This window comes from Pimephales promelas, chromosome 7 (genome assembly GCF_988280905.1).
Source record: "Pimephales promelas chromosome 7, fPimPro1.hap1.1, whole genome shotgun sequence".
Classification (NCBI taxonomy): domain Eukaryota; kingdom Metazoa; phylum Chordata; class Actinopteri; order Cypriniformes; family Leuciscidae; genus Pimephales; species Pimephales promelas.
In genome coordinates, this window is record NC_142775.1 from 15,398,714 (window position 1) to 15,415,124 (window position 16,411).

At 37.7% G+C, this 16,411-nt stretch overlaps 1 protein-coding gene across 1 annotated transcript in view; it reads right to left on the bottom strand.

Moving 5' to 3' along the window:
• The window catches only part of slc49a4 (solute carrier family 49 member 4), a 62,252-nt gene that overhangs the window by 34,226 nt on the left and 11,615 nt on the right, over window positions 1–16,411 (bottom strand). The window contains exons 3-5 of the mRNA XM_039685630.2: window positions 13,544–13,818; window positions 11,540–11,669; window positions 5,451–5,559 (exon numbers count right to left, since the gene is read on the bottom strand). Of these exons, the coding sequence (XP_039541564.1) occupies window positions 5,451–5,559; window positions 11,540–11,669; window positions 13,544–13,818 (514 nt within the window). The remainder of the gene's footprint in view (window positions 1–5,450; window positions 5,560–11,539; window positions 11,670–13,543; window positions 13,819–16,411) is intronic.

Genomic DNA, 16,411 nt, shown 5'->3' on the forward strand with positions numbered 1-16,411 from the left:
AATTACTAAAACTGAAAGGCAGAAATGAGAGAAGACTTCGGAGGAGATGAAACTTGTGGAAATCATAGACAGTGGTGGAAATGCGTGAGAAGGTACGTGCGGAAATGCGTAGGAGGAAATGCGATGCTACCAAGCCAACCAATCACCGATCTTGCGGTCCGCGTCGTCGCGACGTGTAGTTACATTTTTGAGGAGGTGCGCGTCAGGCGACGGCGAAGGGTACGCGGTATGGGACGCGTCTGTGCGTATGCTACGCCGTACCTACTGCGCGCACCCTACGCAGAAGTATAAATTGGCCTTAAGCCTGACTGAGTGGCAAAAGATCTGCTGCATGACTGGATTTAATAGGGGAAACTTCGAGAACGCGACTAAAATGAACAATTTTATCAATTTAAACTAAATGTTGGACTCAATATAGGCTAGTGTTCCTTACAACTTACTAAAGATCCAGTGATCCATGGATATTGACATGCAGCCAGGAATCGTGTTGCCTGACATTTATGTTTGCCTGATTTCGACACCGGGGAAATAAAAGCAATATAGACCTAAACATAAAGCAAATTTGCCTGTGAACGCTTTATGTAAAAACAATATAGGTAGGTCTAAATCTGGGTGATCACTTATATCAATGTTATATATAGCCTATATCATCATATAGTCCAGCCCTAAAATGTTATAGTTTTTTTAAGTCAGTGTTTAATAAAAAAACATCCAAAAATGCAGAATATGCAATGATAAATATATAATTGATGAGTTGTAAATATATATATATAACAATACAAAATATATAGGTATGGTTTTACACCTAAATTCGGCATATTGACAAAATGATAACTGCAAATCCAGCTTTCGCTGACTGGAGTCCAGTTGTTTCTGTGACTTGCTTCTCTTTCTATAGCAGTCTGTAAAAATATACCTCCGATTTTGTCGTCAAATCTAGTTGTACAGTCAATCGTAAAGCTCTTTCCCACTTTATATGTGTTGTGTTTGTTTTTCGCGGCATTCACGCTAACAACAAATACAGCCGCTCAGTCATTTTGCCACTCACTGTGAGTAACTGCAGGCACTCCGGCCGACGGTGACGTCACGCGCATACCCTCTATATTGAATACTTCTGTGAAAGCAAACACTACAGGTATTCAACACAAACAGGTATTCTAGATCTCCATGTTTGATGAGCTTAACACACTGACATGTTTAAACCGCAAGCCTTAGCGACAAAAAAACCCAACATGGCATCACTCACTAAAATGGGTTTTAAAATCGGAAAACCATATTTCTCCCCCTTTAGTTTTAATCAGGGTGAAATAGTTCTACACAAACACCATCACAAAGCAGTTGTGAGCAGTTTGAGGAAGCTTTAATATAACAGTCACTCTTAATGTTGCTCAACCCCAGCAAAGCACTTTGAATTTGATGATAACTTTCCAAGGGCAAAGGGTGTCTGCCTAATCAGTGCACAGCCATTGTGCGCAGGCTTAATGGCCATTCACCATTAATGAAGCAATTAGACAAGATTGATTAATGTAGCGGTGGACTATACACTTGCAGCTAATTATTGTTGTACTGCTCTACATGCTTACTGCCTCAGGGCTCTACCATTATCCACTCACAAATTACTGTGTGCGAACGTGAAAACTTATTTGTTGTGAGTGACTTCTGACACCAATCAAAATGCAAGAACTTAACATCTTCAGAATATAAACTTTCACACCATGACTGGATGCTTTTTTATTGCTAAGTTAACAGAGAAATCATTCAATGTTAAGTAAATTGCTAACACTTTACTATACAATATATACAACCTTATTGTTTTAACAGCAAAGCAAAGGTTTATGAATTCTGCAGTTAATCCTAATTTAGTTTTTCAATGCAAGGTTTTATAAAGTGATTCAGGCTGAGTTAATTGTTGATGTTTAATACTTAAAATTTGGGACTTTAAACAAATCCCCAACCAGAATGTTTAAGAAATATCAATACACTGCTGCCTTTTGAGCACTTCCATTTTTTAATAACAATCTGACTGCTAGAAATCTATATATAATTTCAGTTTGTCTGATAAGACTTATTTCTCTTCAACCAAATTTAAATGACTATGAAAAAAGACTTAACAATAGTGAAACATTAAAATGGGAGAAAGAAATGCTCGAGGCGTACGCTTTCCATTGTTGTTAAAAAAAAGAACTGAAACTTGAACGAGAAGACGAAAAATTCACATTAGTCTCACAAAAGCTTTGGCGGCAGAGACATATTGTGGAAAAGGGAAAAAAAGGCATTCCTATCTTCAACTTGCATGATTTTGTTTCCAATACTGGTTCAAAGACCACTTCGTTTACGTGGAAAAGAAACTGCAAGACCTGAAAACATCATTTTTGTCTCTGCAAGCCAGTAATTCAGCTGGGCCTAGAATGTTGTGTGATTGCTTTGGACCATAACTCTCATATTTCAGATGCAAATGTGAGGAGGCTGGGGAGAATCAGAAACTCTGAGCTGGAGAGCTCCTCTCATCAAGCTGTGGTTGGCCCATCAAAGATGAAGTACTTTTGTAAGTATGCAAATAAAAGCGTCTTGAGCATGTATGTTTGATTAGATTCTGATGAGCTGTTTGGAGAGGGAACGGCTGGAGAGGGATATCTACATGTCGATAGCTTTAGATTTTCAAAACTGTAATTAGATGTTTTTAACAGCTTGTTTTGAACTTCAAAGTCCACCCATTCAGGCCTGCCAGTTTTTTTTTTAAAGAGAAAGTATAGGCAAACAGTTTTTTTGGACAGAGTTTCCAGTCAATACTTACTCTAAATGTGTTTGTACAACAAAGGTTAATAATGAGTCAATAACTGTTTAATTGATGGGTGGTGATGGTGCAGGGGATAAGACACACACTTTTTGTGTGAGAGACCCGGGTTTGAATCCACTGTGAGACACCAATGTGTCCCTGAGCAAGACACTTATAGTGTGCCGCAAACATTTTCATGAGAGAGAGCTGCGAGAAGTGGAGAATGGTGGACTTCTCCTTGTTGACATCCAATCCAAGTTGCGTCTTGCGAGTGATGCGGTACCAAGTCCAGAGGACTTTTCTATCCCTTCAGAGGTGTGTCTAAAATGAGAAGTCATCCACCTCCGCAGAGCCATCTTTATTATGGGGTTCAGGGGGCGCGTAGATCTAGGCTATGCACGGAACGTTTTTTTTTTTAAGCAGAAAATTAACATTTTTCAAATGCATTTATTACGGTGTCTATATAAACCACTATATATTTTATAATGACATTATAATTATACATGTAGCCTACATTAATATGTTTTAAATAGAATTAAGATTACTGTAGGCTAATATATGTAGCAGGGCATTCAGTTACTTTTGAAATCACAATAATAAAGTGACAGTGTATTTCATAATTCTTTTCATTCTTTAACTTTGCCAGCTATATAGAAAAATCTAGCATTTCCTCACGTTTTACATTTTACACTTTTTAGTGACAGTCGATATGCATGGGACATTGACAGTGATGGCCATTCCACACCCATTCCGCTCCCTTCTTCTCACAGCTATCCACGCCCATTTAACTTACATTTTTCAAAAAGATTGTGAGCTAGACTTGAGCTGAATGAGAGGGGTTTCATGAAAACCTTTAAAACTGAAGTTGTTCAAATAAAGAAATGTCGATTATTCAAAAATAACTGATTTGATCATCTTAAAGGGTTAGTTGAACACAAAGGAAGATATTTGGAAGAATGTTTTAACCAAACAGATCTCATTCCCCATTGGAAGTCAATGGGGAATGAGATCTGTTTGATTAAAACATTCTTCCAAATATCTTCCTTTGTGTATAGCAGAACAAATAAACACATAGAGGTTTGGAACAACATTAGGGTGAGTAAATACTGACAGAATTTTCATTTTTGGGTGAACTAACCCTTTAAACGATCAAATAAAAACCATAACATTATATATTTAATTGTATATTCCAATTATTCCTCTGGCAGTAACTTGAGCAGCCTTCAGATCCTTGTTTATCTCATGACTGTAGAAATGCCGGCAGTGCTCTTTTACAAAACGTTGCAGATTAAAATGAAAATGAAATGACCCACACATGGTAGGTTATCATGTGAGGCTAATTAAACCGTTTGAATGCTGATTTCTATTGTCAAGTTCAGCCAATTTAGTTTGATTTTCTTTTCAAAATTGGCAACCGACTGATAATGCAGGAGGAGATTCGATTACGCTACAAACCGAAGCCGGATGTGACAATATGCGGACTGTGATAAAGGCCCGTTTCCCATCTCATCACGTCACATACAAAAATATGTCATTTTAACGATATTATCTCCTTATAACAGGAAAAGCATATCATTTTTATGACGTAATATGTAGTTTTAAACTATATGAGAAAATGTATTGTTTTAACTGGATACTCCACCGTTTTTTCATATTAAAGGGCACCTTTTATGCAAAATTCACTTTTACATGGTGTTTGAACATAAATGTGTGTTGGCAGTGTGTGAGCAAAACCACCCTAGAATGATAAAAATTCACCCAGTGTTTTTTTTTTTACAATCTCAATAAATCATATGCACAGTCTCAGAACGAGCTATTAAAGATTCAGCGCAATGTGACGTAGAATTGAGCAATGGGTTTGATTGACAGTGTGGTTGTGGCCTAGACCCCGCCCTCGGTGATCTGTACACCATCCTCCATTGTTTCAACGACAGCCGGTAATGTCTCTTGGAAACATATATGTTCTGTTGTGGGATGGGATGTAATAATGACATAGTAGTTTTCACTTACTTCTGACATCAGAGCCACTGAAAACACAGTGGATGTATTGTATTTTGGAAGTTTAAGTGGCGCCCTTCCTTCGTAAAAAGTTTATGTTTGAGTGAATCATTTTCTGACTGACTGTTTTGTGAACGAGGGTCAATTCAAAGCAGGTCTTGCTTCAAAGTTAATCATCAAGTGTGAATCGTCGTCTACTGTTTGCGATCCAACGTCACCTCCAGTAACAGTAAGTGTATTTTATGATTTTTGAGAAAATAGTCATTTCAGTCAATGTCAGCCAAATCAACAACAAATGCGTCTAAAGTTGTTGTTGTCGTAGGATGTCTGTGTATATAATTTAAACCTTGTTTGTATAGTGTGTAACCACACGTTTATAAATATATATATATATATATATATATATATATATATTTAAAGATATTGTATTAAAAACTGCATATATGTTCTGTAAGTTAGCCATCTTGTATGAGAAATATAGTTTAAATGACAACATCTCATTCATACGGCATAATTGATTGGAAAAAATGATATGTATAAGGCTGCAATGACCCACCATAGAGACACATGGAAACAACCAAAAATAAACAGGTCTTTGTATATTTGCAATACTTATTTTCCAGGAAATATTGTAACATTTAAACGGGCCCAGCATGGAGCATGTAATATGTCTTACCTGGCTGACTTGAACAGGTGTTAAAATCATGTCCAACACGCCGGCCCAGCCGGCAACAACCCCTGTGGGCACGGAGTAGGCGAGCGCTATCATCAGGAAACGCATGTTGCTGAAAAAAAATAAAAAAAGCAAAGATGTAGACTGATAAAAACTTTTAGAAATAGAACTCTAAGAAAGCACTTTAAGATACTAGGCTGTATTTTGACTGTGTACAAAGCACATTTTTGAAAGCGCAACAGATCTTTCAGAACTGTCATGAAACTGCACATCAAAGCTTGTGCATCTCAAACAGATTGCAGAGTTTCCTTCCTATGCCTTCCAGCCTGTCACCAAACATTTATTCTACCTTGCAGGCCAGTGACAGAGATAAAAATCTCCTTAATAGGGGAAATAGACGAAACTGATAGCAGAAGCACATATCAGGCCAGCACAATGCTAGAATAAAGACATGCCCAAAAGCGGCGCTCGGTCTTACATTGATTTAGCTTCCTCAACTGAATGTGATTTGCCCATTTGAGTGTCCTCTTAACATAATACAACTTTCATCTGAACAAAATGAACTTGAAATTTGCTAATTCAATTGCCATTTTAGAGTAACACTGCCTAATTTAATTAATATGAGATGATAGTGAATTGATTAAATAAAAAACACTATCATGAGAAAAATATTGAAGTGATTTTTTTAATTAATGAGGTCCTGCAGCAACTGAACAAAATGCCACTGAGAATATGCAATGTTAACAGACAGCTTACTAAAGGTAATATAACTTGATATTACGAGCTTTGCCAAGTAGGAATTGTTTTAAGCATCCAATTAAATCTAACTGACCCATTGGGCAAATCTATGCATAAAATCAGTATCTGCATGTTTTTAATAAATCATATAAATGCTTTCATAGCAGTATCTATAAGACTCGCTAACAAATATTACATGCCAACAAATCTTGGACCTTCTTGAAGCAAAGCAACAACAAAGTTGCTCTAAGCATTAATACAAGGACAATGCATGGTTTAGTGTACTGTCAATTTTGTGGTAATCCTGCCCCGATACAAAAATCCCTTGCTATGAGGGATGCTCTTCCTTCATGTATTAGCATTTTTATGAGCATCTATCTAGTCACGGGATTGCTGTAGTCAAGACTGAAACAAGTTGAGAATCCCTTTGTGGAATCAGCCTTTATGTCTTCCTTCTGGCAGGCCTCCAATCACTCCCAACCCAATTACAATCACCGGTCCTTCTTACTCACTTCTCTACCTATTTTCCCTCAAGTGTCTCAAACAGTGTCTCCCAGACTCCCAGAGGAAATGTTCCCCCCATAAAACACCAAAGCATCTGGAACCAATCATGAGGGCTCTCCAAATATGCTTTGTTAATTTTTTGAAGCGGTGTGCATCATGGAATTTACTTGTTGCAGTTTGGTTCTTGGTATTTGAGTCTTCAAGGCTGTTTTCACACTTAGTTTGATTGAACCATCCTCATTCTGCCCTCGATTTGGTAAGCCATCAAGCCAGAAGGATCTTTAGCTAAGTGTCATTTGTCCTTTGCCGGCTTTGTTGGGATCTAATGCCCCCAAATTTTTAACACCAAGTCCATCAAAATACTATTCTATCGTCAATTTTACCTCAATAATCAAATGTTGGATAAGCTCTCTGCAAAAGCACAAACAGATTAGACTTCTCCAGGCTTATTTTTAATATGTACAAAATTTTAATTGAATTGGCCGCACTCCACAGGTAACTGAACTAGAACTTGGATTGAAACTACAGGAAATGGAAGTTACTGAATTGCAATTTAAAAAAATAAATTAAGGGATTCCAGGAAAAGAAAGTTTTTTCCAAGCTGGAATTTCTTCAACGTTTTAATGTTTATTGACACTTGGATTTAGAAACTTCACCGAAAAAAAAGTTTCTAGCACTTGTCAGCTGCGGATCTATAGAGATTTGAATTATGTGAGATTCTTTATAAAGGCTTTTTAAAGAGAAAGTCAGCTATAAAAAAAAATGCTTTATTAAAAGTGACCAGGAGGATGCAGATTAAATTAAAGTAAAAAAAAAAATTATTGGCTATCAAATTAATGCAAATGTAGTTACATGTTTAAGGCCCTGTTTACACGAGAACGCGCGCGGGTGAAAACGTAAAAATATTTTATCGGATGTGCCTTTCGTTTACACGGCGACTGCTTTTTTGGGGTGTTTAAAAACGCAAAAAAGTGAAACCACCCTCCAGAGTGGACATCTGTAAAACGCCCCACCGCCGCGTTCCCGTGTAAACGGTAAAAACGCAAAGGTCTGCTTGACAGTGAAGGTTGTACGCAGGCGCGCGGGCTTGGTGTTGTTGTAGTATGCACTCTTAGCCGCCTGGAGTGCATACTACATTGAATTTCACAGACTTTTGCGTCACCATCTGCACGCGGATTTCACACCCAAAACGCTCGTCTAAACGCAGAATAAAAAGTTATAACGCAACGCCACTTTTGCATTTTCTCTTCAGAATCGTTTCCACGTAAACATAGCCTAAAATTCGATTTGCATGTCATGCTACTCATAATTACCTCCAGGTATGAATTGTTGGATGTAAAGAAAGTTCTACCATCAACATCCATTAACATTAACAGGAAAGTGTGTGGGGAAATCAAAGCTTTCAGTGTCTTACGGTAGCCTTGAAGAAGGCAATAGCAAAAAACAGTGTTGATGGAGAACCCTTTTTCCCAACAGTCCCCCTTTTATTAACCTCACAGCTGGGAGAGATCGATATCCATGCAGCTTTTTTCCCCCCACCAAGAGCTTATTTAGCTTATGGGATATGATGAGAAAGCCTTTCTTTCCATTCTTAGACAGATTTGGGGGAGCCATCAAGCCAGAAGGATCATCAGCTAAGTGCTATTTGTCCTTGGCAGGCCCTGTTGGGATTTAATACCCCAAGATGAGGATTTTGCAAGTCATTTTTAACACACATTTCATAAATTCTAAAACAATTCTATCATCACAGTTAGCGCAGCAATCAAATGCTGGATAATGGTTCCCATAAAAGAACAATGAAATAGTGATGCTCTCTGCAACAAACAAATCAGCCTTAAAAACCTTGAAGCTTTACCAAGTCAGGTGAGCCAAGGACTTAGGAGTTCAGAAACAAGGGTGAAATACAATCATGGTCCATATCCAATGAACTGTCCCTATGGACTGGCTGTTTTACAAAGCTCTACCAATCTCCTGCTTCATTCAGATACAAATGTGAAACGGCTACTGGAACTCTGCCTATCGGAGGGACTCCAGACAGCATTACAGTCTCCGTCCATTCATGTGTGTTCTTCTCTTTGTGAGTGGGAAAGTTCAGGCGTTCCTCGGAGGGGGTCAAACTGCAGACTCCCTGCAAAAGTGGAAGTTCAACAGCTCTTTCCAGTCCACACATTTCAGCCAATTTCTCTAGTGTTGGTGTGAGAACACATTCAAAGCAGGGATGGCTTCCTCTGATCTATGAATATTAACCTCCCCAAGCGCTGCGGGTGAGACTACATCAAGAGGGTTCTGACTAGCTGTAAAAATGCCACTGTGGTCACACTGGCCTTGATGGACTTCACTGTGTTTCTAAATGTACAGCTTAAGATGTTCTGTCAATTAAGGATGGTCAGATTGGGACATCATAAGGCTTGGTAATTAATCTGCAAGGAGAGGATCTTGTCTTTGATGTGTATTAAATGACAACTACAGCATATGGTGAGTGGCAAAATGACAAGACCCTGCTCATTAAGATTCTCTTTTGTAAAAGCAATAGTAAAATTTCAAAGACCTTGCTGAGATCAGGGAGACAGTATGTGGAAGTTACAAAAGGTATAAAATAACAGATGTCCATTTTTATGTCAATGTGCAGATCTACTGCAAAATCTCTTCTGAATGGCAATGAGGAACACTGATATTCATCGTCTGAATACATTTTCAAATACAGTAGATATTGTGTTTGGGTCTTTTTAAATTTTGCTATTTTGGCAAATTGATTTTTAAAAGGCCAGTTCACCCTAAATGTGTAGAATTTTTTTTAATCATTAATTCATTCTTAATTATGCCATTGGGAATCAGCCGGATTGATCAGAGTCAGACTGAAAGTTCGTCCTCAGAAGAACACAAACGCAGATTTTTATCAGAGCATTTCCCATTTGCTTTTTTCCATAGTACATTTAGTGATTCAAGGCACAAAAAGAAAACAAATGTACTATTAAAATATTCAATATGATTTGTGAAATATACAGTACCGTTTTAAAGTTTGGGATCTGAAAGATATTCATTCTTTTATTTAGCAAGGTTGCTGTAAAATTGATCACAAGTGACAGTAACGACTTACATATTTGTTGCTGTTCTTTTGAACTTCCTATTTATCAAAGTTTCCACAAAAAGTTTAAGCAGCATCGTGTTACTGTGTTAAGAAACGTTTCTTGAGCACCAAATCAGCATATTAGAATGATTTCTAAAGGATCATGTGACTCTAAAGACTGAAGTAATGGCTGCTGAAAATTGCTGCTTTATTCATTGATAAGAATAAAATGTGATTTATTTAGAAAAAAAAAATGTCTTGGTGAGCATAAGAGACTTCTTTTTAAATACATTAAAGGACCATTTCACCCATTGCAACATTAATCTTTATTGAAAGTGGATCATGTAGTCGAAATGTAAAATAATTTTTGGATTTGGTGCCCTCTTGACCGAGAAAAGACCCACAATGTTGCATTGCACTGCTCCGCAAGCCACACCCACTAATCCGGAACTGCGCCCACATCAGAGAAATCACTCTTCCGTCTACAAGGCTAACGTTAGCCGTCACCAGAGTTTGAAATTCACTTCAGAACAAAATTTCTAGTTAGTTGGCTGTGGCAAGCAGGACGAGCGAGGGTAAGGGACATAAGAGGTCGGCGCGAGGCCGGTCCTAAAAAATACAATACTTTCGTTTTGTATTTGTTCATTTTACTATTAAAATGTTTAAATCTTCGCCGGTTCCTGCCTTCTTCTTCCCACAACAACAAACCCCGTAGTTACATTGGCAAACTCATTAGTGAATTACTCCTCATTTGTATTTATTTCTATATGGTGAATTACTGCATGATACCTGGATGTTCAATCACAACACAAACGTCCGTGTGCTCGTCTGATTCAGAGATTTCGTCCAGGAGAAATTGCCATCGTTGAAATTCTCTGCAGCAGACAGACTCGATCTGTGTTCGTAGTTCACAGCGAGAGCACATACACTGCAGTCCGCCCAGCTCGAGCCAGTCTGGGCTCCTTGACCGCGACAGGCAGCCGCCTCCTGTTCCTCCATCAGCCTCAGCTGCTCTTCACTATCCTGCGACTCGTAAAGATAGCCATGAACATCGGATTCGAGCAGCAGACTTTCAAAATCCTCTTCTTCCATATAATGTTTAGTTTCTTCCATTATTATCATATTTCCTATCTCCACAGAACTTGCTAGCTTAGCTTCCAAACAAGATGGCGGATATTGATTTCAGTATCTGCAAGTGAAGTCACACCCACTGATCTGCAATAGGCCTTTAGGGTGAGTGGGTCCCACTCCCCTGAATAATAATGAGCTAATGTTTGTAGTTTATACACTTTTTAATGAAATATGACTTCCTGCTTATTATGATGCAAAACGACGATTTTTACGTCATAATAAGCAAGAAGTAAAACAGTTAAACCCTTATTTCTCCCATCTCAGGGTAAAATAAGGGAATAAACCATGACCATTCTAAAGATATAAAGCTTAATGCAAATGGATGAAGTGTCCCTTTAAATATCTTACCAATCCCAAACGTTTTAAATAGGGTACTCAAAACTTTCTAAACCTGCTCAGGGTGAAAAAGATCAAAATTATTATTCAATTGACCAATATAATGTAGTTTTCAGTGCATCTACATTTTAACCTAGGTTGATGTGACAGACACAAGAACCAATTAAGTTTGCGTACAGTTACTTCTTTGTGTAAGTGTAGAAGACTTTTTCTTTGTTCGGTTGAACTATATCTACGTCCAAACCTCCCTTCCTTTAAACATTTATTTTTTTCAAAACAGTTGAATCAGTCTAGTAAGGAAGGATCCGCATTATACCTCAGAAGCCTGCAGATGCTGCTCCTGTAGCTGAGACGTTGGCTAGCCGCTGCCACGCTTGGAGGGATGGGCGGCCTGGAGGGGAAGTAGAACAGCACAGCCACGAAAAGTGCTGCAATCATACCAAACTCTGCAAGTTCACAAAAACACACAACATTTACCATGCGGCCACAGCGTCAACATCAAATCTAAAAAAGATTTTACGGATTCAGACTTAATTTATCTCTAGTAATTAGAACAAGAGCTTAACGCGTCTGGCATTTCAGTGCAATTTTCAGATACTAAATTCAAATTAATGAGAAAGAGAGAGAGAGTGGCATCCAAACCAACATCATTAACGGTCATTAGATGGCTCACATTAATCTAGAGTTAACCATGAGTCTAGCAGATTTATTACAATTCTGTAGAGGGAGGAAATGCACAATGAAACAACTGATCAGCTCATTAACCCTAGTCCACGCAAAGCTCCTGCTTTCCAATGAGCTCATCCAAGGCTGGAATTTGTGACGGTGTGACCAACTTCAGTATTGGCGCTGCTGTAGCCAAGAAAAAAAAAAAATCGAATAAAATAGAAAAACCTGTTGGCACACAGTATCGCAAAACCAGATGCACTGACTCTGCCAGCATAGGATTCAGGTTGAGTTCCTAAATTTTGTGTCCTCCTGGGCGCTGTCGTGTCCACATGATAAAATAGGTGCCGTTTCCTTGGACAGATCCCACTTTTATTCAGCTAGTTAATTTCTATAAAATCGCTTCTATAAACCTGTCCTTTCTGTCATAAAGCACAGATTTATCAAGAAAATCTAACATTACAGTAGTATTAACATATACACTACTATTCAAAAGTTTGGGGCAGGAAGATTTTATTAAATTAATTAATACTTTTATTCAGCAAAGACACATTAATTCGATCAAGAGTGACAATAAAGACTTTTCTATTCATCAAAGATTTTTTTGGAAACAACGCTTCATAGTTTCCACAAAAACATTAATATTAGTATTTCTAACTGTGATTTATAATAATAAAATATAGCTGCAAGCAGCAATTAAGGGGCCAATCACCACAGAGGCAGAACGAGGATCTAAAAATCAAGGCATGGAGCATCAGACCAACTGCAAAAATTAGTAAAGACATTTGGAGATGATCTTACGCAAAATGGTTGAAAGGCCATAATACAATAATTTGTAATGTGCCATAATTGCTTATTACTTATATAATAGCTATTAGGTGGTACTTATACCAAATTGATCTGGTGTGGTCAGTTTTGGATGACAATTACACATATAAATGTCACTATAGAAAACAGCCTCAAATGTAGTTTGGCACTATGTCATCAAATCTATTGATGCGGTACACGACAACAATTTCATCTAGCCACACGAAATCTATAACGTTATGCCAACATGGGCTGAAGATGTGATGCAAAATGGCTGCTATGTTGATATTGAAATTGGGAATCATTCGACTCAGCAGCCATGCAGCACCGACTGGATTTTTCTTCTTCAAGGAGTGTGTCAAAATCCAGTGCATGTGGCTGCATCTTGATGCCCAATGTTGCAAGTGTCACAATGACCTTTAAACTACCAGCAAATCAATGTCTTTTTTGTGTATGAAAGTAAAGGCAACATCTTTCAACTTAAACAGACTCTCTGATTTCTCTCGCGCTCGCTCGCTCTCGCTCTCTCTCTCTCTCTCTCTCTCTCTCTCTCTCTCTCTCTCTCTCTCTCTCTCTCTCTCTCTCTCTAAATGTTGTAATTTTCTGAATCAGTTAAGCAGAACAATGCGAGGCAATCTTTATGGCGAGGTGAACGCAAACTACGGTAAGACGCTTGATTGTGGTATTTGGAGAGCCACCATGGATGGCTTTCTTGTGATTGCTTTTCTGTATGGCAAATGCTTAAAATAATTTAATATTGATTCAGAATCAGAATGAATGCTGTTGCTGGATTGACAGCTGACAACACTATACCTGCGTATAGAACAAACTGCTGAATACACTGTACCTGCGTAAAGCACAAACTGTATCCTGTCTCCTATGTGGTTTTGGGTCCAGTAGATGGTACTTGTGCTTCCCAATTTCTCAGTGTCATTGGGTGCAGGGACAGCTAATGGACCAATCAGAAAGGAGCAGGCTGACCCCAGGTAGCCAATCAGTGATGCAACAGCGGTGGCTGTAGCCCTCTGATCAGGAGCGAACCAAGTAGTAGACAGGAGAGGGCCGGCACTCATAATGGTAGGACCAGCTAAACCATTTAAAAGTTGACCGCCATGAATCAACCTGTAGATTTAAAGAAAAGAAAGAAAGTCACTATGAGTTCAATTTTTTTTTTTTACATTTTAAAACAAATAAAGAAAATACGGCTGTGCTTTTTTCCTGTAAAAGTCACAGTCATGATGCTATATTGCACAATGCTGGATTTCCAGGGCATTGCTATGTGTTGAATAAGTGATCTGAGAGTTTTTAGGATGTTTATATGCAGTAGCTAGGGTTTTCTGGGTGGTTGTTTACTGGCCCAAGTCAAAAATGGCCCATCAAGTATCTATGATATTTATATCTCACAATTCTGAGAAAAGATTTCAGAATTTCGAGATGTAAACTCGCAATTGTGAGAAAAAAAGTCAGAACTGTGAGATAAAAAGTCTCCAATTTTGTCTTTTTTCCCACAATTGTGACTTTATTTCTCAGAACTGCAACTTTATATCTCGCAATTGCGACTTTATTTCTCAGAATTGCGACTTTATATCTCAGAATTGCGACTTTATATCTCAGAATTGCGACTTTATATCTCGCAATTGCGACTTTATTTCTCAGAATTGCGACTTTATATCTCGCAATTGCGACTATTTCTCAGAATTGCGACTTTATATCTCGCAATTGCAACTTTATTTCTCAGAATTGTGACTTTATATCTCGCAATTGCAACTTTATTTCTCAGAATTGCAACTTTATACCTCGCAATTGCGACTTTATTTCTCAGAATTGCGACTTTATATCTCGCAATTGCGACTTTATTTCTCAGAATTGTGACTTTATATCTCGCAATTGCGACTTTATTTCTCAGAATTACAACTTTATATATCGCAATTGCAACTTTATTTTGTCAGAATTGCGACTTTATTTCTCACAATTCTGACTTCATATCTAATTGTGAGATAAACATGAACACGTTATATTGCATACTGTAAACACAATCAAAGCTTCGAAAAAAAAAAAAACATGAAGAACCGGACCTTTAAAAAACAGTTACAAATGCAATCACCCGAGTTTAGTTGGTTTCTAAACACAAATTGCTGCACTCCTCCATGTCTATCAGAATTGAGGTTTGATAGCAGGGGAAACAAAAGAGCTTTATCTGTGAGACAGAATGACTGAGTCCCAGTGGGGTGACTTGTGATAGCCTAACTGCCTGAGTAAACACTGCAGTGCTTGTCCCCAGAATAGATCTTCAGCATTGGCGAAGATGGAGAGTGACTAAAACACTTTTCTATTTTCCATTTTCTACAGCCCAGAAGCACAAAAAACCAGACCGAATTGTTATTTTACCTTCAAGGAAATCACTGTCATAAAGATCAAGAGGTTTCTTGTGTCAAGTTTTTTTCTAGTTTCTTCCTAGCAATTGTTAAACTGAACAAAATATTTAAAGGTCTATTCTTGTGTTAATGAAGAAGTTTGTGAAGTTCTTCACAGTGGCTTCTGAAAGAGTGTCTGAAAGAAGGTAAAAAAAACAAACATCTGAAGATGTACTAAGAGGAGAAATTATAGTATACTTTAAAAGTTAAAACCAGCTCACAATAGCATATACTGTAGTTTGGCCAGTACACATCATTCACAACATTTTAACAGTCCTTGGACCTTACAGTCTGTAAAAGATTTTAGGGTAACAGTTTACTTGAAGGGGTGTGCATAAGACTAATATTACACCTTCATAATCATGACATGATGTTATGAATATGAAGGAAGTTTTATGCATGTTTATGACAACTGTCATTAAGTGTCATTCGCTCAGTTATGACATTTTGAATGCAAATATGACATTGTTTGAGATGTCTTTGTTATGACACCTTGACATAAACCAATACATCATAACCTGTCAGTGTCTTTGTCATGACAACTTGATATTACTAAGACAACACAACCTGTCATAAACATGACATAGCAGATTAATTATCAAACTTAAGAAACCACCTAGCTTTATTGGTTAACATTACATTAAACTGTCAGGTGGTTGGTTTTGACATTGGCTGTTGTAAGGCCATTATAACTTTTTAATGACAAATTCAATTAGTACCACTGTAGTTGAGGTCACAAAAAATATTCATGACACAGTTATAATGCCTCATGACAGCCAATGTCGAAGCCAACACATGACAGTTTAACTTAATTTTATGTCAAGTTGTCATGACAAAGACACTGACAGGTTATTATGTTATGGTTTATGTCAAGATGTCATAACAAAGACATCTCAAACAATGTCATATTTGCATTCAAAATGTCATTATTGAGCGAAAGACACTTGCATAAACCCTACTTCATATTCAAGACATATGTCATGGTTATGAATGTGTCATGTCAGTCTTATGCACACCCCTTCAAGTAAAGTGTTACCAATTTTGGTTTAAACTAAGCCATTGATCATGCAACGCTCTCCTCAATCCCCAATCAAATATTGTGTGAAGGCTCCCTCAACTATTTTTTCCTCTTTTGTTCAAGCATGTTGACATCAGCCTGTAGAGGAGAAGAAAAAACATTATTAATGTTTTAAGGCTGTGTATCTACTCAAGTTCTAAAGGATTTTGGCGCAAACAGAAAGGTCACTTGGTAGCGACAATTCAAGTGAAACCTCTTCTTAACAGTTTCCCTCAAAATTCTG